The 26881-nt window shown below is 40.7% G+C and overlaps 1 protein-coding gene across 1 annotated transcript in view; it reads right to left on the reverse strand.

Moving 5' to 3' along the window:
* dock5 (dedicator of cytokinesis 5) overlaps positions 1 to 26881 on the reverse strand; it is a 54143-nt gene that overhangs the window by 10878 nt on the left and 16384 nt on the right. The window contains exons 12-44 of the mRNA XM_044112673.1: positions 26736 to 26878; positions 26430 to 26555; positions 26164 to 26288; positions 25560 to 25658; positions 24016 to 24088; positions 23779 to 23882; positions 23370 to 23550; positions 20205 to 20302; positions 20029 to 20118; positions 17851 to 17951; positions 17617 to 17751; positions 17417 to 17528; positions 17078 to 17148; positions 16743 to 16849; positions 16462 to 16598; positions 11472 to 11567; positions 11213 to 11311; positions 10667 to 10837; positions 10433 to 10533; positions 8889 to 8947; positions 8480 to 8634; positions 7482 to 7567; positions 7129 to 7285; positions 6111 to 6151; positions 5944 to 6034; positions 5706 to 5825; positions 5366 to 5455; positions 5002 to 5106; positions 4502 to 4643; positions 3805 to 3886; positions 3610 to 3694; positions 2650 to 2736; positions 2383 to 2559 (exon numbers count right to left, since the gene is read on the reverse strand). Of these exons, the coding sequence (XP_043968608.1) occupies positions 2383 to 2559; positions 2650 to 2736; positions 3610 to 3694; positions 3805 to 3886; positions 4502 to 4643; positions 5002 to 5106; positions 5366 to 5455; positions 5706 to 5825; positions 5944 to 6034; positions 6111 to 6151; positions 7129 to 7285; positions 7482 to 7567; positions 8480 to 8634; positions 8889 to 8947; positions 10433 to 10533; positions 10667 to 10837; positions 11213 to 11311; positions 11472 to 11567; positions 16462 to 16598; positions 16743 to 16849; positions 17078 to 17148; positions 17417 to 17528; positions 17617 to 17751; positions 17851 to 17951; positions 20029 to 20118; positions 20205 to 20302; positions 23370 to 23550; positions 23779 to 23882; positions 24016 to 24088; positions 25560 to 25658; positions 26164 to 26288; positions 26430 to 26555; positions 26736 to 26878 (3646 nt within the window). The remainder of the gene's footprint in view (positions 1 to 2382; positions 2560 to 2649; positions 2737 to 3609; positions 3695 to 3804; positions 3887 to 4501; positions 4644 to 5001; positions 5107 to 5365; positions 5456 to 5705; positions 5826 to 5943; positions 6035 to 6110; positions 6152 to 7128; positions 7286 to 7481; positions 7568 to 8479; positions 8635 to 8888; positions 8948 to 10432; positions 10534 to 10666; positions 10838 to 11212; positions 11312 to 11471; positions 11568 to 16461; positions 16599 to 16742; positions 16850 to 17077; positions 17149 to 17416; positions 17529 to 17616; positions 17752 to 17850; positions 17952 to 20028; positions 20119 to 20204; positions 20303 to 23369; positions 23551 to 23778; positions 23883 to 24015; positions 24089 to 25559; positions 25659 to 26163; positions 26289 to 26429; positions 26556 to 26735; positions 26879 to 26881) is intronic.

Here is a 26881-nt window from a genome sequence, read left to right on the forward strand (position 1 = left end):
TTCTTGTTCTTCATCCAGAAATCTCCTCCTTCACTTATTATTCAACAGAGTAAGAAGGAGAAAGTGTTCGCTGGAGTAAAAGCTTTTGGCATCGAGCGGTGGTTCGATATTGTTGTGGACATAAAAACATTTATTATAAAGGGAAGCGGAGGCTGTGAAGCTGGAGGAGTTGGAGGAGTTGGAGAGGACGTTACTGTAGCGGCAGAGCGGCGCGGCGTTCGCTATGAGATCAGTTAAGAGAAATAGTTTTGTCTCGGTCGGTAAAATTTCCAACAGGAAACAAAAGATAAAAATTTAATTCTGTTAAAGGAGATCTTAAGAGACTCAGTAAGCCTCTCCAGTTATTCATTACTGAGTACCTTTACTTTACTCTCTTAGCAGAAAAATATTCATCTGAAAGCACAAAAGGATTTTACAACAGAATCAGCTGAAGGGAAAGTTCAAATATTGGACAGTGGGAGAAAAGACTGAGACCAGATTAAACAGCCGAGTGATCAATTCGTGTGTTTGCTTATGTCTGAGCAAATGTGAAATAAAATTGGATCGAGTCTAGATTTAGAATGAGCAATTTACGTTTTTTTTAATGGTTTGTTTTCTTCACCAGGATAAAAAAATTAAAAGAGTAGAGGAGTTACCCAGAGTTTGTTTTTGTTTTTTTTCCCCACCAGGAGGTATTTTATGGGCTCTAGTGTCCCTTATATGACAGTAGGCTGACAGGAAGGGGGAAGGAGAGGAGGGAAGACATGCAGCAAACGTTGGCTGGGTCCGGGAATCGAACCCACGACCACCGCGTCGAGGACTGAAGGCCTCCATATGTGGGTTGCGCTATCCACTACGCCACCGCAGCACGCCTCAGAGTTAAAGTAAAAGCCCAAATTATCTAGAGGATACACACACAGCTGCTATTTGTAGGCAGTAATGCTAATCATGCTAACTGATAAAATAATAGGCAAAAGACGGTTTGAAGTGAACCGGTAATTGTTTTAAAAAGAAACGACATCTGGCAAAATGTTTTTTTTTATTATTACATAACTGAGTAGCAGCAGCTCTGCTAATATAAAGCATTGAGGATCCATCACTGCAGGCACACTCCTGTTTAGGTACGAATAAATGAATCCTTACACCGTGTTACGCATTTGAGTAAATTTTAGTCTCGTGAAAAATTAGTTCTAATTGTATTTACTTAGATAAAGCACCTGGAAGAGTTTCTTGTGTTTGCAAAACTGTTAACTGTTTTTGAGAAGAAAAAGTAAAAAAAAAAGATTTTTAATTTGCACATCGCAATGCAAAGAAAAGTATTTTTTTTTGATTGACATATAAATGGAGTCAGTTAAAATTTGAGCAGTTCACAAAGCCAGAGATCAGAAAATGGACACCACATCTCTAATCTAATCATATCCAATTTGGTAGAAAAATTGACAAAATTTGAAGAAATTGAGAATTAGTAGAATTTTATTTTGATCATCTTGCATTGGTTTAGTTCTTAAAAGTTGGTTGGTTATACAACAGCTGCAATATTTATTTTGTAAAATATTGAAAATCGTGCAACTTTTGTATTAAAATCTGAATATTTCATAGCTAATTTAAACTTGATCTGACCTGAGAACATTAAAATTGTATCGAGTTTTCAAATGTGAGGCCTATTTTGATTAACTTTGCTGTCATTAGTAGGTTCACGCGTCATAACGTACATCCAATTATTGTTCATTAATGACACAGAAAGGCTCTTAATAGAAACATACAATGGGAGCAGATTTCACAACTCGAAATGCTTAAGGCCTTTCTGCTTGTTGGGTAAACACTGAGAAATTACTCATTTTGTTACATGGCACTTATTATTTTTGTAAAAAAAAAAAAAAAAAAAAAAAAAAAGCAAACAAAGGTGATTAAAAAAAAAAATCTCTGTTTCTATGTGGTGAGTCTAAACCGGGTTACAGGATGACTCAAATTACGCATTTGACTCGATGCAGTCCAAATTAAAATTAGCACCTTGCGGCGGCATGCCTCTCCAGTTCACACTCGGTGCCACTCAGTCTGACCTTTTGATTGCTAAATGTCAGCGCATTATGATTCTACCCAAGCAGACGTCCGCGTGAGATCGTGTTATTACTACCTTACGACTATTTAAGACTCAACCGGAAAGAGGTTCGGAAAGGTCAAAGTGGCAGTGCCCTTTGACCCCCAAAGTCAAGTGTGTGGAGTCTGAAGACAAGGGAAAAAAAATTATTATTTAATAAAAAGTCACTTGTGTTTGTTCAGTAGATATTGAATAAAAGAAAGGATCTGTGCATAGATGACATGAAATATTTAAGAATCCAGTCACTGGAGGCAGAAAAAGTGCACTCTGCAGCAAATCTGTCAAACTAAATCACAAAGCCAGACCTTCTCGTAGTTGGAGAAGCCGCCCATGACGGCGGGATCGACGATGCCGCTGAGCATCATGGACAGCGGGTTGATGGACAGTGACCGGTCGCAGGCCTGCTGCTGCACCAGGTTGCTCAGCTTCTCGTTGGCCATCTCCATCGTTTCAATGGCGTTCATCAACGGACTGATCTCCTCCTGACACGCAGACGAGCGTTCGTCATTAATAAGTTAAGAAACGACAATACAACAAAACAACATGATTTAGGAATGAGGGCTGCTTCTCACCACCGAGACGGATTTGACTTCAAACCATTTGAGGATCCCAGGGAAGCGGTAGGCGGTGATGTAAGTGGTTCTCTCAATCCACATGGTCTGTGGGGCGGAATATTAATACAATGCTCAAGGGGTAAAACGTTCATTGCTTTATTCATTTAAGAACTTTTATTTCTTTGCTGCTCCACATTTGTGCTTTCCCATCGTCTTAGGGTGTTTTCACACTAAGACGATGAGTCCGGTTGACTCAGTTCGATTGGGCAGCAAAATTGCAACATTTGTTACATTTTCAGCTGCGCTGTGTCAAACGAGCCAAACGAATTGACAAAATTGCTCTCCTCCCCGCCTGTGGTGGCGCTGCACCAAAAACTAATGAAGGAAACGACATGAAAACCTCTGAAGACGACATGAATGCATCTTCACGAAATGTAAACAGAAATAGAGCAGCGTCAGATCATGTGGTGGCTCAGTTATATAGGGAAAGAAAAAGCATTTGATTTGGACTCATTGAGGGAATTTGAGGAAAGAAAAGGTAGAATAACCAAAAAGATGGCAGTAGTGAGACAGTGATGGACGCAAGCTGCCATTAAAAACTAAAAGAAGAAGAAGTAGAGTCAGATTTTAGCGGTGGTTGGATTTCTTTTTGTCTTTGGTAAAGACACAAGCACTTTCTCCCGCTAGCCTTAGACCCTCACGTTTTTTTAGGTTGTATTTACCCAGAATGCCCTGCAATTTAGTTCACTTCCTGCTTTTGGAGCGGTCTCCACTCCTGTGGCATCCACATATGCATACAAACCGGGACCGATGTTTTTAGGCAGACCACAGTTCGCTTTTTTTGGTCCGCGCGAGAGTTGAGTCTGATTGCGCGTTCATGCCAAGCAAAGTCTAGTAAAAACAAACTGCAGTCCAACTGAAGGGGACCAGCCAGGGCTGGTGTGAACAAGAATAAAAATAAATGTAAAAAGTGCTCACAGCAAACTCGTTGTCCGGGTCCTTTTCACCTTTCCTGAAGGGCCTTGAGTACTGGAACTGGTCCACTTCATTGTGTCTATAATAGCTGCAGGGGAACAAGAGAGGACAGCGATGAGTTAGCACTTTGTCCACAGATCTACACCCCCACCCTGGGATTGAATAGGAAATAAATCAGCCTTTAAACGTGTCACAGACTTTAATATCTGCTCTGGAACCCCCTTGTCTTTGAACCGTTGTGGCACGGTGAGAACAGGCTTCACGGTGAAGCACTGGATGTCTGTCCAGTTCAGTTAAGGATAAACACCAGAAACAACGAGCGAGACGAGACGAGACAAATTGCTCTGAATCATTCTGTGTTTTTTTTTTCCCCCCTTTCTTTTTCGTTGGAAGTTGCGAGGCTGCAATTAGATAGAGTGGTACTTGAAGCTGAATGCTTGCGAGGGAAACTTAACACACGTCGTACAGAGCTGGTCCCGTTTATTCTGAGCACAATACCTGGTCGGGATTCATCCCTGTTGAGCTTTTCCGTATTTCGTCACGTTAAAACCACAAACTGCAGCTAACTTTATTAGGATTTCATGGTTTTTGGGGGCGCCGGTTGTCTTTCAGTGTTTCGCTGGAACTGCTTTGTACATTTAGATGAGAATTTTTCTTCTTCGCGAAGCGGCTCAAACTCAGATCGGATCAAGAGAACTATGAGGTTTCACCACAAATTCTCATTCCCATTTGGGTCTGGGCTTTGACTGGGCCATTCTATCACATGAACATGTTTTGATCTAAGGAATTCCATAGTAGCTGTAGGTGTTTTTTATTGTGAAATCAGAGAATGTTGTGATTTTTAGGGAGAAAAAGACTGGATAACTTTTCAAAGTGCTTGGCTTCTGAAGGATACGCTGCCCAGGTGAGTTGCAGATGTCGTCCCCAGGGGGCGCTGTGCTCGTCATCCGGACTGCATTTGGGAACTGAGAGAGCATCTTTAAGCTGAAATCTTCCAGCCACTCATACTCTTTGCCTCGGTAGATGAACATTTTGTTCTGCAGGATATATGAAAAAAAAAAAAAAAAAAAAAGAAACATTGTGTAACCCTTCAAATCAAAGCCTATAAATAAAAAGAATTGTCATCAAGGTTAATTTACATACGTAATGAGGTTGTGTATGCGTGTGTGTGCGTGTGTGTGTGTGTGTGGAGGGGCGGGGGGAAATGATTAAACCTTCAACGAGACTGCATTCATTCTGACATTCTCTTGTGGCATCAAAAAGCCAATAACCTTTATTGGAATTATTGCACATTGCCCCAAGAAATATTTCAAAATGCCAACCCGTTGCATAAGCCCAGCAATATGAGGTTGTCTCTAAGTCTCCATTTATTGAAACAGGTAATCATTTTCTTACCCTGAGGAAAGAAGGGAATCCAAGGCCATAATATCCGACAGCAAAGTACTCCGGCTGCGGCCGCATGGCGTGCATTATTTGCTCGTAGAACTTGGCTTGTTTTTTCTGCGAAAACGAAAGGCGTTGAGGCAGCGTGCTGTAATTAAGCGTGTTGCAAATATGTCAGCGGTTACAAAGTGAAAAAGAAGAAGAAACAATTAAAATACAGCTGAAAAGAAGAACGCTCTTTGTCCTCTAAGGTGGTTTTAGGTATACGTCTTTAATGGTTCTTTGCAAAAGAATCACTTTTACATCAGAATTTAAATTCTTTTTCAACTTTAAATCTCAGACGCTTTAGCTGCCGAGCGCGCCCGCCCGCTCTTACCAGCAGCTCGCTCAGCTCCATGAAGTCAAACATGTGGATCTCGTGCATCTTGGCCAGCTGCTTGCCCAGCTCGATGGCCTTCTCCCACATCTGACAGGACAGGACAGGGGATGCGCTCAATTAACGGGGGAGAGGGGAACCATAAAACACCAGTTTAGAAAGCCGGAGCACGACCCAGACCGCCACCTGCCTCCAACTGCACGGTTAATAAATGGTCGGCCCGTTACGACACGGCGTCTTGCGGCGGGAGTCTGCGCTGACGCAAGCTTCCTGGTGGGTTTCGCCATGCGACCACAGACTAAGCTAAAGGTGAGGTTATTTTGTCATGCTAGGTCGTTACCTTCCCCTTGTCCAAGTAGCATATGATCTCCTGGAAGAGCCTCTCCTTGAGCTCCTGTTGGGTCCAAACCTGCTCCCCGTGCCGAGGGATCAGATGAGGGGCGCAAGGTTTGTCTGACCACTGCAGGAGCCAAAACAACAACAACAACAAAAAAGCACAGAAAAACTGGTTGAGCTTAGACGCTGACAGGAAAATAAATGTTAAAAAATAATCTCTAGGAGTCTGGAGAGTGACAGACCTCCAGTAGTTCAGCATGTAGCAGCAGCGTGTATGCGGCCTCCGTGTAGTTTTCGCAATCCAGATGCAAATCTCGCAGCTTGTACAGATAGCTGGTTGAGAGAACAGAGAAGTTAGAGGCAGACGGGGGGTAAAGACGAACGTCCTCACTGATTCCTTCCCACTCACCGGATGTAAATGTCCTCTCGCTTCTTTTCTTTGTAGAAATTCTACAGGCAAAAGAACAATTTCATCAGAAACACTCTCTTAACCTCTTGGAAATAATTACATGAGTAATGTCAAAAGGGATTGTGATGGAATATTGCACTGTGCATTATTTCACAACGGAAGCCATTGGCTATTAATATTAAATATGTTTTTTTAAGCATCAATAAAAAGAAAAGCGTTTAAGAAGTTTTAAATTTGCTTGTTTTATTTTTTAAGTCAGAAGAAAGGATTGGAATTTGCAGTAAAATTAAAATGTTTCCATTAACTTTTTTTAAAAACTTTAATGTTATATGACTTTAGGAAAAGATGCTACTGCTAATAAATTCCTTATTTATTAGTGCACTCCCAGTCTGGGTGTCTTTATTCAAGGCAGATCCAGATTAGTTGGTGGCCAAAGCTGAAGTTAAGAGCTGGTTCATTGAAAAATCAGATTTCCTCTGTTGTCGTCGTGCAACGAAATACAATGAAATAATAATTAAAAAAAAAATAGCAACTCTCAAAGAGCGACCAAGAACAAAAGTTAACTTTTGCGTCTTAGGAGAAACTAATTCTCAAAGCCGCCATAGCGGGTTTAGCGCATGCTACTTTATGATCCACTGAAAGCTCGTCACATTTCCACTGGGAGGTTATTTCTACACAAACGTATTATTAACTAACCTGGGAAATCAATCTCTTTCCAAACATGGTTACCCCGCTAATGTATACATTCAGTGTGAAACAGGAAAATGCCTAATATCTCCTTCCTTCCTCCAAACCAACGTTTATGACAATCTGTGGAAATGGCGTATAATACAAACATGGGGGACGGTTTAAAAATCCACTAAATTCTGTTTCCGCTTTTAGACAAGAGTTGTTTTTAAGCGGCAGCCTCCTCCTGAACCAGCCGTTAGCATCAGACAGCGGGTAAGACAGTTTCTAACAGAGCCTCACAGTAACCAGCCCTTCACCCCCTTCCAGTGGGAGCAGGCTGCAGGCTCACCAGCACGTTGACGGTGCAGCTCATGCGGTGCTCGGGACTCTCGTCGTGCGTGATGGTGCGGTACGCCAGCAGGTTCTCCAGCAGGCTGCTCAGCAGCAGAGCCAGCTCCTCTCCGGACTGGGACAGGTATCTGTGGCGTCTGCAGTGCTCCAGCAATCTTAACAAGCAAACAGCGGTCCACCGTGAAACTCAGGAAGCTGCGTGGCGACCGACTCAAAATCACATTTGCTGTGTGGTTCGCCGTAAATTTAATAAAGTTGCTTTAGCTCTGCATTGACACGGTGCACTTCAAAGACACCAGCGTCTAGCTGAGAGAGAAGCACTCTCTGTTTTGCTCTGATCCTGTGCCTTACATTTTCTCCAAGAGGACTTTGTACTGCTCATCTCCTCGACCTCCTTCGACTTCCTGATCCAATTTTGTTATGAGTTCATTCTCAAACTGCAAAGAAAAGAGGGGAATCAGAGGGAAGCGTTCGCACAAGTAAAATTATGCATTTTTTCCTTGCACTTGGATCCCCGGTAGTTGCAATTCCCTGCATCTCCTCCTCCTGCGGTTCAACATAAACTAGAAACGCATTAAAAAAAATTCTAAAAAAAACTACGAAAGTAAACAAATGCAGAAGTATAAATCTACCTTCGATCGCATGTCTAGTTTGATAATCATAAACATTAGAACTAAGGCTGGGCAATAAACCAATAACATATATTGTGTCTATAGACACATGATCAATATCAACAGGTAATATCGATATTGACCAATATCAATATTATTGATGGAATATTCAATATTCAAAATATAGAATATTCACTGAACTTTGACTCAGAACCGCACAGCATTCTGGGAGATGTAGGCAGAGGAAAGGATTTAGCAGCACAACCTCTCACAGTGAGCTAAGCTAGGTTAGTGGCATCGACTAACTCACTCTCTCTTTGGTTACCTAGCAACCATCCGCTGAGTAACTTGCGCAGCAGCAGTTTCAGGTTACGCCACTGTGCCTCGTAACTGTTTAAAAATGTTTTAAAAACCAATGACGTGGCAAAAAACTATGAACACAACAGTTTTCACTCCAAAACAACAACAAAACACCTAGTGAGCTGAAATGCTTGTATCGTGTTTTTCCGCCACATCATCCAACCCCAATTAGTACTAAAAAACGATTTAGAGTATATAATCTCTGGTTGTTTTGAACTTGTGTTTCTTCTAGGTTTATATTTTAAATATAAACCTGAATTCAACCCTGAACAAGGGCAATTTAATATGCATCATATGTGTTGCATTTACCTCCCCCCAACTCCCCCCCAAAAAAGTCAGATTCATGCACAGAGCTCCACTCCCGAGGCGGAGTTTTACCGTTTGAAAAGTGCGCGCCGAGCTGAAGTTGTGCTCGCACTGCATCATATCGAAGAAGATGGGAATGGTATCCTTCCTGAGCTCCGGCTCTGGCACCAGCGTGACCTCCAGGATGGGGCCGACCATGGAGGGGATAAACTTCATTTTGTGCGGGCCTGAGGGACGGCAAATATTATCGCGCAGAAATATTACAGCATGACTTGAGAAGGCAATATGCTGCCTCTTCACGTCTCGACAAACAGAGGAGGAATCTAATAACCACCACCACCGACAACAGCAGCGGCGGCACACTTTCTGAAACTGGACAATAAAAAATATTGTCTTGTTATTCCCCCAGCGTCGCAGGCGGCCCCCTGATAAACAGAGTCGATGGCAACGGCGACGTTTCCAGAAGGACAAAAAGGCTCACCGATGTTGTACCACATGTCTCTGATTCTGAATCCCATGGTCTTCCTCATGTCTCCATATCTGAAACACATCCAGATCAAGCAGTTCGATAAACCTCCTGTCTTCTAGGTACAAATTAAGACACATTTACTGGTAGTAAAGATAAATATGTACATAAAAAGCCTTAAAAATCTGTCTAATGAACCACTTCTGTGCAGATATGGCCATTGGTTTTGCAGCATCATCTTGTTGAAACGTCCAGCGATGCCCCATGTGGCATTTGCTTGTAGAGATAACCAGATTTTTATTTAACATTTTTCTATTTCTCCCAATAAAGAAAAGGGCCCACAGCATCACAGATCCTCCACCGTGCTTCAGAGCAGCATAGGGTGATCATTATCCACAATGTGGAAAAAAAAAAAAAGATTCAAACCACTGTCAGACACACACACACACACACGCACACACACACATCCATGACAGTATGCTAAAATCTCATGGGCAATGTTTTTTCTGAAGTATAATTTCCGAAGCATCAAGAGCAATTATTATTATTATTGAGTGAAAAATGAAATAGTGTACTTTTGTTCTGTACTCTTTATTCTTTTTATTTATTTTTTTGCTGCTCTTATCTTGTACTGTTTACTTCCTTCTATAAGAACGGAAATTTCCCACTTGGTATTAAGGATGTTTAGCCCAAAAAACAAATCAAAATAAAAATGGATGTTGAATTTAGTGCAAAGTTTTGAGACAACAATTAGCAATAAATTAAATTACACCAGAGATTTATCTCCATAATCCATTAGAAAAAAAAAAACAACACCACCTATGGATTATTAAAACACTGAGCTACAGTGAAAACCTTTCTCTTCTGCCACGGCTCGAGCGCAGAGCCTTGTTTACAGGTAGGAGGAGAAGTAAGAGGAGATCAAATGGAGAGACGCTATTATAAAATAGGGGGTACAAATTGGCGAAGAAGCAAACTAACCCGCAGCTGTTGGTAGCCTCTCACTGTTGCCATGGAGACTTGCAAGAAGCCACTTTTTGCTGCGGTCCCCAGAGAGTGAACTTTTCTCAGATTTTTCTATCATTCTGCACATGGTGGCAAGATAAATACGGGCCCTCATCCAGCTCTGTTTGCCACAGTTCCAGGTTTGTTTTATTTATAGTTCCGACTTTAGACAACTATAAGGTTTAAACTTTAAGCTTAAACTTGCTTAAATTTGCTTTAAGCTCAAACAAGCTTACAAACAAGTGGCTAAGAGAAAAGATCCTGTGGTTTTTACTCGGGGAATGAGGGACTAATGGATTACTGATTAACACTCTAATAAACTTAATGTAAAAATGCTTCAGCTACATTTACTTTGAAGGTGAAGTTAGTTAAAAAGAAATGTATTTTCCTGTTTAGTTTTATACCCAAATTAAAGGTCCGACTCGTCTGTATTTTTATACGCAACATTACATTTTAAAAAAAGTATTAATTTTTAAGGCTTTTTTTCATATTTTTATCAGCGGTACCAAGAATTATGATCAGCACTGAAGCCATTACGTGTAAAAAAATCTCACTTGTTCAGGATCTTGGTTCGTTTTTCCAGGGAGAAAGATTCCAGCTGTAGCGTCTTGTGAGTGAGGAAGGCCACGGTCAAATGAAAGTAATTATTCCAGAGCTACAATAAATAAAAAAAAAAAAAAAAAGAAGAAAAAGACACAAGCTTTTAAAAAATATTGATACTACCGAGCACCAAACCCTGACCTGTGTTTAATAAGCGATCCGCTCTGCTAACGGGAAACGGCGCGGACCTGTAGCTCAAAGTGCACCGGGTCCAGGAAAAGCCTGTTGAGCACGTCCGAGTACTGGTTGATGGCCCTCAGGAAGACCTGCATCTGCACCAGGTTCATCACCATCCAGTCGGCGGGGAACACGTTCCCCATGAGGTCCTTAAACATGATGAACGTCTCCATCAGGAAGTCCTGCAAAGAAACAAAACAAAACAAAAAAACACGAGAGCTCTGGGTGGGAGGGATAAAATCTGCAAACGCATCAGTTCTGTCTCTAAAAAGAAACACACTGAGTAACAGTGGAGAGATCAAAAACCAAACACACACGAGGTAAATCAGCTGCACCGCTCTTGAACGTCACTCACACACACTCCACCCCACCTCCACTTTTTAGTTTAATAGAGGTCCAGCAACATCCTGATTCTGTCAGTTTAATCAAGTGCATGAAATGTCTGTAATCAATATTCCCTTAAGGAGCAGTAAGTGGCCGGGTTGCTTTATTGCCCGTTATTGATGGGATGCTCCGGGACACGATGTAGCCAACGGCGGAGGAGCCGAGACACTTACAATGATATCCTGTCTCGTTTTGAAGGTGCTGATGTAGTGGGTGTAATGCATGTCATCCATTTGCTTCAGGATGGCCGTCATGCAGGCGAGATAGTGGCCCTGCCAAAACAAGTGACAGCTATTACTCATCGGATCTCTGCAGAAAATCCCCTCCTCAAAAGGCAGCGTTTGCACAACAAAAGGCCGGCGTCGCACTAGTTCGCCGCATTGCTCGTTTTTTTTTTGTTGCTTTTATTCGGAGGAGCGTGGCGCGCCTTACGATGAGCGGCGAGGCTCGGTCCATGCTGATGACGGTCCGGTTGACCCTGCGAAGGAGACGCTCCATTATCTGCTGGATGTGGACTCGGGTCGGACCCTGCACAGAGAGAGAGAGAGAGAGAGAGAGAGAGAGAGAAGAAACGGTTATCAGCTGAAACATATCGGTGTTAAAAGGGCCTCTGCAAACCAAACATCAGTGCATTTTATTGGGATTGTTGTGTGATAAGCCAATCTAAATTAGATCAGAACTGTGAGGCAAAGGGACAGCGGCGGCGTTTGTTACAAATTAAAATCTGCAAACCTCGGTGGGAGTTAAGAGTCCGGCCTCCCTGGTCAACATTTGCAGAGGCACAATTTGCTTAAATTACAGCTTTAAGACCTTTTGGGATTTGTCTCTGCCAGCGACACACAAGTAGAGACGGACATCTTTGCCCGGTCTTTGCTAAAAAGGTCAAGCTCAGTTCAACTCTACGGAGGAGGCCTGTGAACAGCATTTTTATACCTCACTTGGATTCACGTCTGAACTTTGACTCGTTTGTTCGAACATTAAAATATCAGCTCTCAATAATTTTGTTGCATTTTCTGCATTTTTCAATCAGGGCTGAAGCTAGCGATTATTTTAGCAATCGATTATTCTATCCATCATACTGATGATTGTCCATTTTTCATCGCTTAAGCCTTTCTTATGCAATATTAGAAATACATTAATAGATTCAAACAAATACCTAATTACATTTAGTTTAGTTTTATTGCCTAAACTGCAATGCTATATTCGTCTAGTGTATGCTTAATCATTTGTAGCAAAGGATGTAGCTGCAGCTAAAAAACACTTCTAGTGTCACTACAATGTGGAGTTAATCTGTTGACTCTGTTTGACTCCCCCCACCCCCACCCCTTTTTTTTTTCCTTTAAGCGCGTTTTCGCTTCTCATGCTCAGACAATATTTCAATCAGGTCTCAGTCTGGATTTTGACTGAGGTTATGGCGACACTGTGACTCGTTTTTTTTCCCCAGCCATTCTTTTGTAGATTCCCTGCTGTACTTTTGGGATCACTGTCCCGTCGCCTGACCCAGTTTCAGAAAAGCCTCCGCTGTCGCACAGATGGCCTCGCATTTCGCTCCAGAAAACTTTGTTCCACCGGACTGTGTCTTTGTCTGCAAGGTGCCCGGATCCTGCGGCGGGAAATTAGGTCCAAATCATTAGCTCTGCGTCACCTTCACAGCCGAGGCGCTTACTGCCGATACGCTGTTTGATTTTAGACAGACGCGGCCCTCGTTTCGGTCCTATTTATGTGCAGAAGGTTGTTTTTTTCCAGAAGTGTTGTCGACTGGTTCAGATTCAACTTCAGCAGCCACTATACACTCTCCATCTTCTTTTTTACACCTTTAATATGTCGAGTCTTGAAGGAGTTCCTTTGCAGCTCTTGGGTTTTTTTCCTGGGAGTTTTCACTGAGTATTGCACGATCTGACCATGGGGTAAAATTTGCCTGTATTAGTAGGATGGATCGTCGCACTGATTCAAAATGGATCAAGTATTTCTCAGATAGACCAGCGGCAGACAATTTTATTTTTTATTTTTCAACTGTCTTTCCTCGTTAACCTTGGGTTCTCACCAACGTAAATGTTGTGAGACGGGGAAGTACCAGTCTCATTAAAAGTGTGTTTGATCAGCATCCTCTGCTTTGAATGCAGAAATAAGCCAAATCCTCCAGGGCATTTTAAGTAGTATTTTATATTTTACTTTGCTTTAAAGGGCCGGTACTATGTATTTTTGTGGCCCATTGTGTCATTTTATAGCACAATCAAGTAACTACGTTACCTTCAGTAGTTATGAACATGCTGTATAAAACAAAACTTATCTTTAATTTTACTTTGCATCATAGCTGTCTCTGATGCCTTGAAATTGGCCTCTGTCTCTTTAAGAACCTCCTGCCCATTCTGACACTAGTCATCACAACAACGCTTCTCCATGTTGTCCACTGACGTCGCAAGCAAACGCTCTTTGGAGCTTAGCAGACGTGCAGTTCCACCAGGTTTTAGCTAACTGCTGCTGCCGCTAGTCTAGAGGAGCAGAGTGAGGAGGGCTGAGGGGAGGCTGTGAGGCTCTGTGAGGCTGGGGGCTCGGCTAGGAACCCAAGCTCCAAGGCGAAGCTTTGGGTAAACGGGTGACGGATTGGTTGCCACAGGAGATTCAAGGATTCTCCTGAATCAGTCCAGGCAAGTTCTTGATGAGGAAATGACATTTCCAATGAAAACCGGTAATTCCTCGATTTCATTTCTGATCTCATGATTTCATGTTTGAACTTGGTCAGGTTGCTTGTAATGACCCGTGTGTTGTCTTGTGCCCAATAGTATTATAATTATCTCTCTTTTTTTTTATCTTAACTGCTACTGTGAACCAGAATGGAACAGAACAGAATATATTATTTACACACAGAAACAATACAGAAACCATAAGACCGATAAAACAGCAGCATCTCCAATGTCGCATTATAAACTTAATGGCAAGCCAGTGTAAAAAAAAAAAGAGTCAAAAACAACACAAATTTCTAAGAACCAATCGAAATCACAAGTCATTTGAAATTAGAATTATTTTTAAGCGTTTTGTAAAAGAATGAATATTACTAGTGGGTTGAAGAGCAGGTTATTCCAAAGAGAGGACCCTCTATAATTAAGTGTCCTTTGCTTAATTACTGTTCAGATGCAACAGTGTATTTTTGAATAATCAGAATAATAAGAGGGGAAAAGGAATAATTAAGAAAAACATTTTGGTAAACTACTTAGAAATCAGTAGCTAAATGTACATACTTCTACACAGAGACATATTCAAAGGTCACAAAAGTATAGTCAAGACCTTATGTTTTATAAAAATAAGAGCAGATGAAGGCAGTTTATTTGAAAAGTTCATAAAAAAAATCATTTTGAATTATTTCAATCTTATAGAGATATGATTGAGATGTAGCTCCCCAAACACTACTGAAATACATTAGACTTGGATATATCAAGCTATGATATAATGTCAACATACACGACAGTCAATAAAATAAACTCTACACAAAATAGCTATCGATTTTACCGTTTTTATTTTTACAAATTCATTATGTTGTCTCCGAGTTAGTTCCTCGTCATCGACAATAACTCGTCAGAATTTGGTTGGAGGCTCTTGGCTGGTGAAGAGGATCGGCAGATGCTTCACTTCTCTAAACGTTTCAAAGTTGGACTTAGTTTTTCTCAAAAAAAAAAAAATAAAATCTACTTTTTTTCAAATAGATAACTACATATATTTTCAATTTAAATAAATAAAACGGCATAATATGTTGTGCTTTTATAAAAACGTGTTTATTTGATATTCTCTGAAGGCTTCCTGCTTTGATTGCTCACCCCCTTGTTCAAATATATCTCAAATCCCCTTGAAGACAAACCTCTCTTATGTGTAACGTTCAAATTGTTGCAAACCGCAGCCTAAATGAATAGTGGCTCTGCATCATCAGCTTTTCCCTTCAATAAAGCATGCTTCAACTCATGCTATGTACAGATAAGCAAGACCCAAATAAATGTTCCTTTGCATTTAGACGATTCGAGAGCCTCTTATCGCGTTTGTCTCTTTGATACTTCTGGTTCATTTCACTCTGCGGCAAAAAATTTTAAAATTACTATTCAGCTGCGACTCTGCATTCTTGCTGGGCAGCTGGGATATCTAATCCCTTCCAGCATGCCCGGGGTTTGCCTACAGGCCTCCTTCCCAGCGGAACTTTTCCTGGATAACCTCTGAAGAGAAGATGAATCAACTCCGCGGGATCCGCACAACAGCGGTTCTTCCTCTCGGGTCCCCGTGGATGTCTGAGTGCCTTGGCCGCGGCTCGCGCGGCGCAGGCGGTCGCCATGAGGATTAAACCCACTTTGGCCACTGATATCCAGCACAACAATCCCTCTGCGTGCCAGGCCGGGCAAATTTATCTGCACCCAGATGTGTAAGGAGCCTTAAAAATGAATTAGGTTTTTATTGCCGTAACATAAGCTGGTAGTTAATGAATGTTTAATCTGAGTCCAATTATTTTTGTATTTATTTTTAACTAAAATCACAGGTGGCATAATTATTAACACCATTTTATCTCTCTCTTTTTCTCTCTCTTCAGCTTAAAAAAAACAGGTGCTTTTATCTGAGGACTGAGACCTAAATCTGACAAGAATTTGTTGATTTGGCCTGACGTTTTGATGGGTAATTTTTTTTAAAGTTTTCTGTCAGATTTCTATTCAAAATGTTGGTGTTTGCGACGCCAAGCAGGTTTCCAAGTCTTTTCGAGCCCACAGCATCACAGATCCTCCACTGTACTGAACTCTGGACAGGAACTGTCCGAAGTTCATCCTTTGTTTCATTTGAGTTCATTTGTTCTGGTCTGCTTTGCATTCCCAGAAACAGAACCAGACATGGGAAGGGAAAAACAAAAGCAGCATTCAGCTTCTATGCACCACAAATCTGGAACAGATTTCCAGAAAACTGCAAAACAGCCGAAACACTGAGCTCCTTTAAATCAAGACTGAAAACCCTCCTGTTTAAAGTTGCTTCTCAACCATAATAAATGGCACATTGACAGAAATATCTGATGATGTATCGACGTTTTCAATAAAGGTGCATGACCTCATGAGGCTGCAGGTCATCCTACTCACCATGGTTGGTGAGGAGACAAGCAACAAGAAGCTAATAGAAAAGGCCTTGTCCCTCTCTGCTCTGCTGTGAAATAGGGCTGAATGACACAAATGCGGCTAGCAGTAGTAATCCCGCTGCTGCCAACTTTGCCATTATTATTAGTGACGTTTCAGAAAAACTTCTTTTTTTAAAATTAGCGATTGACCAGAACACTGCAATGTTCTTTTCAATTATCCACACCAGGGGAACTAAAAAAAAAGAAAAGGAAGAAAAAAAAAAGTAGCTTCTCTCCAATTCATACACTTAATTTATACTTCTGTACGTGGCTTTTTAAACTCCTTACCACATCTTTGCGGTCCAGGGTGTCCAGCACGGTGCTGAGCAGCTGGACGCAGGCCTCATAGTCGGGTTTACTCGAGTGGTCATCCAGCTGCCCGCTTAGCTGGTCGTTCACAAGCGGCAGTAGTATATCACGACAATCTGGAGCCAAAAACAAAAGACAACAACGGCATTTTTAAAATCAAACCATCAACTTATACTTGAGCTCTTCTTCCCCCCCATCCCTCTCATTCATTCTGTTTGAAATGCCCATATGTGTTTTTGAAAAAAAAAAAAAAACCTTACCTGGTTGCTTGAAAAGGTCGCTCTCGATGATTTTACACATGCAGCCCAGTTTCTGACGTACAAACTGCGAGTCGGGGATGCTCTCAATGAACTTTGAAAGGAGAACGCTGGAAAGAAGAAGAAAACGGAGGAACGAGGCTGCTGTGACAATCACAATGCAAATCCACTTCACAACTTGCGATTATAGCCGCTGAGAGCTAATGAGGAGCACACACAGGACTGATTTTATAGTGCCGAGAATTAGAGAAACACCTTTACTCTGAAGTAAGCATAATCAATTGCGCTGAGACAGGCAATTACCATTTCCTGTCGCGCAAAACCCTCTGGAGAGTTACCTGAGCTCCACGGGATCAAACACAGTCTGGATGTCATTAATGATGCTGGGGAGGTATTTCAATATTGCCCCCTGCAACAACAACAACAACAAAAAAAAGCATCAGACTGGAGCTTGGGGAGGTTTTTACTCTTTTTTTTTTTTTGTTCTCTAGTAAAACAAACAGCGCTTTCCCTCGATTTACTGAAAGCGCCAACAGGGAGTTCTCTTCATATTGCTGTCAGTTGCACAGCTTTTCAATAACAGCCATAACAGCACGAGGTGCTTTCAGCTGCATTACTGAATTCTTCATGCAGCAGTCAAAAACAGACAGAAAATAAGCATAAACTGCACACTTTACCTTTATCTTCACTCCCTCGTCCAGAGGTCTGTCCATAAGCGTGTTGAAAGACAAGAAAAGCAATCGTATGGAGTTGGAGAAAGCGCCCGGGTCTTCACTGTTCTCGGGAAATCTTTAAAAAAAAAAAATCCAGACTTTTCTTTCAGAAAGCCCTCCTTCATAAAATATTTCAATGCAAAGAGAATTCATGCCCCACATACCTGAAGGAGAGGACTCTGGACTGTACAATAAACCTGAACAGATACTTGAGGGCTTTGAGGGCCGTGTAGAGCCGCTCTGTCAGCGAAGGCTCCTCGGGATGGCCCACATAGTAGTTTAGCACTTTGGTTAGCTTCCTGATAAAATAAAAGGAGCCTGCTGTAAGGGGGAGGGTGGAGTTTCTGCTAGTTTGAAGGAGTGAAGCAAAAAAGAAAACCTTGTGCAGGTGAACTCACCTATAAGCCAAAGTGGCACTGAAGTGTTTGCTGATGTACGTTTCCAGGACGGGATTAAAATGCTGGAATTTGATGTCCCCAATAAGTGTGATTATGAATACCTGGTGATAAACAGAAGGACGATAAAAAAAAAATACATAAAAATCTGTCTTTTATGTACACCATCCTCCGCAGTCAAGGCCAACTTGTGTAAAAATGTCTGAAGGGTCTTAAATTTATCTTGAATCTCTTTTGCTCAACTTTACGCAGAAAATATACTCCAGTTTCTCTACCAGAGTTGGGGTTAACCACGAAAAGCTAAATTGATGACTCATTTTCAGTTTTCTGGGAAGATGCTCACTGTTTTTGTTTAACAGACCCGCAGCATCACAGATCCTCCACCACAAAAAAAAAAAAAAGTAGACCGCTTTGCACATTATTTCAGTTTTCTTGGTGAATATGTCCAAGTAGAATTATGCAAACTTTCAAGCGTTCAAATCCCAAGTAGCAACTAATAATGTAATAACAAGCAAAAATGGAATACCTGCCAATAATGTAAACTGAACCATTTTATGCAATAAAATCAATAACAGTGACTTTGGAAAATTTGCTATGTTTTTTGAGCCGATGACATAAAATTTTGTCATCTTGCAAATAACTGTATAATACATTTAGGTCACATTTATATATATACACATATATAAATAGTGTGTTTTCAAGGGGCACAGCTCTAGTTATCAAATATTACTATTGACTGAGGTTAATACATTTTTAAATAATTTTTTCGGTTAACATATCATAATATTGGCAAAATGTAATTGCCTGAAAAACATACATTTAACTAGGTTAAGGGATATTTATTAGTAGTACTTAAGTTACTGCCTATATTACATTTAAAATTACCAATGCTATTATAATGTTGGCATTACGGACTCATGTTATCGGTTGCTACCTCCCAAAAACTGTTAGCATAGCAACGATTGTTTCTTTTGCTGCCCAAACTGTTTGACCACTGCTGGTTCCAAGAGAAGATCAATAAAATCAGCATTCACCACCATTAACGACGTGTGGCTGTGTTTCAGAGGTTTGTTTTGAAGTAAGAAAGTAAGTAGGTGTTTAGTTGCTTAGTTCTTTAGTTGGCTAATGCAGACTGCTACTTGGGCTAGCTGAAAACACTTTGTTACAGAAGCAACAATGGGGCCTCCACAACCGTTACATTTTTTGGGTAGCTCCATTTTGAGAAAAATAATAAACAATGAGAGAGTGACAAGCAAGATAAAAATGATTTGTAAGAATTGTGAGAATACCGGAACTGGCTAACTGTTAGCCGCTACTGATGCTAAAGTTAGCATCCGCTTCGAAGCCTCAAATCAAGCACTAAACTAAAGGTGTGTCTCAAGATTTTCTATCAAACGCATTCTTAAAGAGGCATTTATCATCTCTGAGTCTAAAAGACCAAACACGACCTGAACAATTCTCTTCAAAAACAGATACAAGTTAGTGTTAGTAAGATTGATTTTGTTAAAATTTTAACAAAACAAATTTTAATAACTGTGTGTACTTTAAAGCTTGTGTTTTCAACCATTTCTAGTTTAAAATCATGCTACATTTATTAAAATATTATTCTTTTAAAGCCTAGGGGGGCCAATATCTCTGGAGATTGACTTTAGGTTCTACTGTTCACTCCTCTTCTGATATGAAAGAGGGGAATTAATTCAAAGAGGGTCTTACTTCTGTTCTACATTAAGGGTTACGGTTTGCTAGAGAAGTGGCGGGTAATGTGATGAAGCAAATGCGCTCTCTGCTTTTCTTTGAATTGCCAAATTTGCAGCTGCAGCCAAAAGGCAGAGGGGGGAGGACATGATATCATTTAAATATGGAGCTGACAACAACCATTTTCTGGCTTTTTCTTCTTGAAGGCATTCAGCTGTTTACATGAAAAATGCAGGAAAATTGCTATGCAAGATTTAGGGTGGAAAAAAGGCTGAAAGAGAAGTTTAAATCCACATCGCTTTGTAGAAACAAGACGGCTGCTTTCTGAGGTCATAGGAAGACTCTGTTTTTGATGGCTTACACTTCAGCCTTAAATCTTCGTAATGGGCAGAAGGAAAACATCTCAGAGCAAATCTGCACACATCATCTAACAGCTAGAACTTTTCCCTCCTCCTGACTTATCCTGCATCTTCAATAAGGACTAACCAGGGCATCAAACACCAAAGTGTCGTAGGTGTCTTTTTCTGAAGTCTCCATCATGATGTTGAACAGAGCGTCAAGAGTGTCCTGGAGAAACTGTGGACAAAACAGGAATATGTTTCACAAATGCCATTCGACAGGGCAGGAAACCGTTTTTATTTAAGCACATGAAAAGAAATTACTTTAACAATCTCCCCTCCTTCCACTTCCATGAGCCTTTGCAAGATTTGGACCAGATCCTGGGAATTAGACCTCCAGTTCAACAGACCCAGTAGATCCACTATAGAAAAAAAAAAAAAAACACACACAAAAAAAAGAACTAAATCAAAACACATCAACACTCAAGCAGAGGCATTGATAGGATCTTGAAATAGTTGAGTTTTTATAATACAGGAACATAATTTCAAACTAATTTAATATAAAACAAAACAAGAGATATGCTGCATGTTCTAAGGTTTTATGAACTAATGTGAACTAAATATAAAATGTGTTCAAGTTAAGTTTCCATTGATTGTAGTTGGAATGACATTCTAAGAAAAACTTTGGGGTAGGAATAATGAAAAAAAGTCACTGTTTAAATAGCAAATGCCTTAGGATGTACATGAATTATGAATTCATAAGGATCATGTATTATGGATCCTTACAATCCATAATTGTAAGGATTCAAAGTTGGGCTGTTGCTTGTAAACAAAAGCGCATGCCCATAAAATAATACCAAATAGACGCACTGTACAGTATAGCTAATTAAATGTTTGTTGTTGCTCATTTTGCATGATTTACAGCATCAATATTACCCTTTTCAAAGTCATGTTTTCCTTCCACTCAACCTTCCATTATTATGCCTAAATGTAAGACTCTTTAGTGGCTTACTTACCCTAATTATGAAAAGAGACACTGTCTGCTGAACAAGTGTTACGACTGCAGACTTTCATGAATGCACAGGCTTTAACATTTCTGTATTAATAATCACTTTCATTGATCTTATATTATACTGTTGTTGTTTTTTGGGGTGGAAAGTGTGTTTTCATTGGCTGTAAGCAAAATTAACAGAAATAATCACCAGAAAAAATTCACATAGTTTCACTTACTGAATTTGATTATAAAAAAATGATCTAATTTACTGAGATGCACCTGCATGCTCACACACCGTCACAGAAATGTTACCTCCTCCTCATTTTCACAAATGAACATTTCAGATCTGGAAGCGTTGGAACCTTCTGCCTCCATGTTTCTCTCTTCTTCATTTGAAAAAGGAGCTGCAGATACAAAGCTTTGGTTTTCGTGGATGTCGTTTGAATTACTGAATCGCAGAAACACACCATTTTCATTTTTCATTAATCTGTGCTGAGATTTTATATAAATCACTGCAACCGAACCTCTTGATGAGTTTCTTCACTGATAAATGCAGTTCTGATGTCTCAACTTCTGCTGCTGCACCTTGTGAAGTTCAGAATATAAACTGCCATGCAGGAGTTTTCCTGTAATGTTTATTTTACTAAGGAATCCTGCTTTATTGTGATCATTGAAGTAAAAGTTTGGTTGGATATAATATTCAATAATTTATCCAATTATTAATTTTTTATTCAGATATATATATATATATTTGTTTTGCTCCCTCAGCCACCTGGTACTAATTTATTTATTATTCAGGCACAAAGATTTTAAGTACGATGATTTTCTCACACCTTCTGTCAGGATTTTTGGAGGATATTTTTTCTCCCTTAGTTTTTTTTTTTTTTTTTTTTTAAGACTTGTCACTCCTTCTGTGCTCCAGTTGTCAGCTCTGCGAATTTTTAAAGCCTATAGCTACTGCACAATATGACCTGGTATAAAAGGTCATGACAGAACAAAATCTAAAGGAAAACTTTGAGAGATTATCATAATGAAGAACCGCAGCGGGAAAGTCTCCTTATTTACGTTTTTTCTCATCTGCTCTGATAGAAAAAAATGTATTTATTTTTCATAAGTTATTTCAAAAGCATGAAAAATATCTGCTATTACAGCAGCAGCAGGATTAAGCTTTCTCTCCTCACACTTCTCTGGAAACCTTCTAGGAATGGTGAGTTACCTTCTGCTAAATCTTGTAATACCTGATCTAAGTCACTTTGAGGAAACAAAATCCCCTGCTGTGCATGTTCACGGTGTGAAACTGGCAACGTGCGTCTTTAGCACAGAATCGTTAGTGGCGGCTTTTCTAAAGAATGACTATAAAATACAGGAGAAATGCAACAAATGTGTTTTTTAAACAAATTTCAAGACCTTTAATGGGATTTTCAGAGACCAAATGCAGGTTTTGAAAGATATGCTGAACATTTAGACTCTTTCCTTTAATAAATTAAATGATCCTTTGTCGACTGCTTTAATTAACTGCTTTTCTATAATTGTGACGAAACATCCAAAACAGAAGAAATCTGTAGGAGGGCACACACTATTTCCCAGTACCGTATATTTAAAATTTTTCTCTTCCTGAGATTCACGGCTGCTTGAAAATAAAAGCATTTTGAGCTTCAACCTTTTACGTCCAGGTCTAACTTCTCCTGTCCTCCTTCAATCCTGCGCAGCTGAAGGTCGCCTGTTACAAATTCAATTAAGCTAATTCTGTTAAACGTCGGAAATTTGAATACAAACTTAATTAAACCTGCGGCTGGTAACATCGTCGCGTCAGCATGTTATTAGCAACTCACATCGTTTTGCCGGCATTTTAAAGGGATCTGTATGGCGGTCGCAGCTTCTCTTGCTGTCCTTCACAGAATGTCTGAAGGTCATATGGGCTGGTTACTGGTTGCTGGTTACTGGTTTTGTGAAGTAAGATGAGGTTTAAAGAAGAAAAAAAAAAAAGAGTCTAAAGCGCTCGAGCTTTCCACTATACTGTTGCCATGGCTTTTAGTAAAATGCCTGAGAAAGTGCATTGGTGTTTTCTCTAACTACATAGAGCACAGAGTCATAAAAAAAGTGTCCCTCCTCCACCTGTTGCTGCACTAACCAGTCTAAAGAAAGGCTATGAAGATTTTCCTCTGCTTGCAAAATCAAAAAAGTTGTTTTTTTTAATGCATCTCCTACTTTGTCATAACTCCATAATTTTTCAGTGAGGACATGAAAAATTCAAGCAAAGTATTGCACAACTATCAAAAGTCAATGGAAAAATTAATAAACGCAAATCTAAGACCTTACTAAATATTGACACGATTGAAAGGTTAAGACCTTGCAGAAACCTTGTCCAAGTTATCCCACCACAAATAAATAATTTTAAAAAAATCCTAAGCCCACACTTATTTCTGACAGGACGCCTGTCAATCACCACCGAGCCATTTCAACACAGGTAAAATTAGACATAAGCCCGGCCCTACCATTCTGGGTGAGTTTAGTGGAGCAGGTGAGCGTTGCGATCTGGAAGCTGTCTTTAGTCACTGGAATAACCCCTGAATGGTGGAACGTCTTCCCGGTTTGCCTCTGAATCTGCTCCACTTCGGCCCAGGTGGCCGGCAGGCTGAGATAAACCTTTGCATCGTCTGCCTTTTTCACATCAACCTAAAAAAATAAATAAATTCCCGACAGAGGGGGGATGAATAATGAAGCATATTGATCGATGGAGATGTAATCTCATATTTATTGACTAATAGAGAGGCCCGCGCATAATCCACCTGCCAACGGGCAGCTATTCATGACACCCCGTTGCATAATTAGGATAACCATGCTTATCTTTTACGCTCTGTGAATTTATGATGCGAACACTCAAGCGCCATCCTGGAACACTACCTTGTAGACGAGAAGCTCATGCCTGCCATCTTTCAGCGTGGTCCCGTCTCTTCTCATTAGCTTGACGTACGCCATGCCAAAGGGCTTCTCTGATTTGTCCCTGGCTGAAGGATACACAGCAGCGTGAGACAGGAGGGAGCGGATTCACCTCCAGCTATGCTTAACATGGTGGCAGGATCTGCCGAAGGGAAAAAAAACAAAAAAAAAAAACAAAAACAAAACACAAGAGTAACTCACAGTCCTGGGAGGATCTGTGTCGGAACATCACCCTCAGGTGGCAGCGGCACACGTCTTCAATGGGAATTGTCACCTTGCAACAACGTGGGGAGAAAACAATAGACGGAAAGGTGTCAGATTGGTATGACGGGTACATTAAACACATGTTTTTCTCTCAAGAGTTATTTGGCTACACGGAGGTATCAAAAGAATTAATAAAAGCAAGCAAAAGCAAACGGGATAACGGAGCATGAAGTGCAGTACCAGCTGTAATTTTCATATAACATCTGTAATATTTGAGTTATTCGCAAGGCGAAAAGAAAATCCTGTCGAGGAATCACAATTTTTTGGCGCAATCATCAGTAGTCTGAAAAACTCCCATCAAATATCAAATTTAGATATATTCTTCAAATTCATACTTGAATTTACACTTTAACATGATCAGAGTTCCTGAGAAGTACCAAAGAGTAATCCATTTGTTTCTGTTCCCATTGCGTATAAATATCACATCACACTGAGGCCAATTTCTTTTGCCCCTGGCTACTCCGCTGACCCATATTTATGCTGCAACCATGGATCATAGCAAGGATGGCAAGAGAGATAGGAAAAATCTCCAAAGCTCACTAAAACCTACTGCTAAGCAGGAAGGAATGGCATCTGAATTTAATTTTTAATTATTTATTTTTTTCGCTTCATACATGTATAATAAGAATTTGTCTTGGTGGTTATTATTCCAATGCAATTGAAAATTATTTTATTCATCCCAAAAGGAAAATTAAATGTTTCCACAACTCCTATCATCAGAGAATCTTCAAAGAGACACCGAGGGCAGGAAGGATCTCAGGTAGCAGTCAGTGTTCCAACAAATCTGAAAAGGCCTCTGATTGCAGACACTGAGGCTGTATGAAGAGTCATCAGACTGTCGTGACAGGCCAGCAGCTCAATATCCACGAGACGGAGGCGATATTTAACATATCCTGGATGAAGCCATCAGTTTTTGACCAGCACTGCTAATTCACCTCGTTTGCTTTTGCCGCTCCCGTTCAGATCCAGGTTTGGCTGGACAAAGGGATACTGGAAACCACTTGGTTTCCCAGCAACACTGCAAGTGGGTTTGCTGTGACACGACGACGGGTTTGTGGAAAAAGCTCTTCAAGTGAGGATATGTGATTCTGGGTCTGTTTTTAGAGTGCAAAACATCAGGAACTCCTTGAAATATTAGGACATTTTTTAACAGAAATCTAGATAACTACCAGCAGTTATGATTCAATAATGACTCAAAACATATTTCAGCAAGAGAGAGGATCCATCATGCTAAAGAGGAAGGATCAGATCCCTCTCTCTGTTTGCTTCTGTCTCGTGTTTTTTCTTAATATTTGATAAAACATGCTTAAATTTAAGGTTTTGCCCCAAAGTTTTAAACGTGGGGCTCATACGATAAAAAATTAATTTGATTTCGAGGCTTATTAAATCTCTCTAATAAGAGTGCTGATAAATCTGATCTGCATTTATTAGCAGTTACCCTGTGTGACGGGTGCAGAGCCAGTCCTGACAGATGAGCTTACCTTCACCGTTTCATTCCAACATGGCTGCTTCACCTGGTAGTAAATGACAGACTTGTACTCCGTTATGCCGTCATAGCCGGCCCCGGGAAATATCGCTTTCTGCCAAAAATTGAAAAGAGGAGAGCAGTTTTTACATGACGGGAACACTATCAGAGCTTTCTCTGGTGCTGCGTTTCATATCCACCTGCTTTGACCAAAAAAATAAATAAAAAAATATATATTTATGACAGAAATATATGCACATAATAAATATAAAAAATCTGAATCATAGCCAGGGACATAAACCTGCTCGGTGGGGGGGATATTAGCACAGAAATGTGCATATACTAGCAGTTCATTCAGACTGAAATATTGGGTCATTCATTCCCCGTTTCCATCGTCTGGTGAAATACAAGCTTACCATCACTGAAGTAAGTAATGCTCAACACACTTTTCAGGCTTTGAAAAACTGTCTTGTATGTCCCTACTAATGGACTACTTCGGTCTACTAGAAAAACGCACACAGCGATTTCTTGTCACAGGAGCTGAACAAAGGCACACAGAAAAAGGCCTCACTTCAAATAAAAACGGAAGAGCACGCGCTGCGGCGACACCGACGTTTTACCTCCATGGGATTGCCTTCATCGTCATGCACGCTGAGAATGACCTCCACGTTTTTCGGGGTCTTCTTTTTGCCTCGGTCAAACTCTCCCTGAAGCAAGGTTACGTAAATATCATTCCTAACATTTCCTGGAGAAGGAACAAGAGGAGAGCATTAGGTGGACGGGCCAGGCATTCGCAGCACGCCCACACCTCTGCGAGAGACTCAAATGACTGCGATCAGAGCGAGCGTAGAGTAATGCCCAGCAACAAAGAGGCTTTAAATCCCACCTGGGAGGATGATCTCTGGGAAGCCCATTTTCCTGACGATCGCCGCGCTGCGGTCTACTAAGTGGGGGAAGTCCTTCCTGACTTGAGCGAGGTCTCCCAGGAGGAGCTTCAGGGTCACAAACAGCCCTGGCGGATGGCATGTAAGGAAATTCAATGAGGCAGACATCCAAAGGGTACGTTTCGCAGAACCCGCACACTGATTTCAACTTTACTCCAAAACAAAAGGGTTCATTTAGAGAGACCCTCGAGAAAGAAAAGGGAAAAAAAACAAAAAACACAGCGGAGTCTGTGATCATTCCGCCTCACCCTGGCCTTTATGATTGACCTCCCGCGTGGCAATGACTTTGTTGAAGACAGCCGTGAGCGGCTCATTCTCTCCTATGACTCTGGAAGGGATGAGCGGAGATATGATGATCTGCCTCTGGCGGATGTAGGTCTCCATGGCTATCCTG

This window comes from Gambusia affinis, linkage group LG03 (genome assembly GCF_019740435.1).
Source record: "Gambusia affinis linkage group LG03, SWU_Gaff_1.0, whole genome shotgun sequence".
Lineage (NCBI taxonomy): Eukaryota > Metazoa > Chordata > Actinopteri > Cyprinodontiformes > Poeciliidae > Gambusia > Gambusia affinis.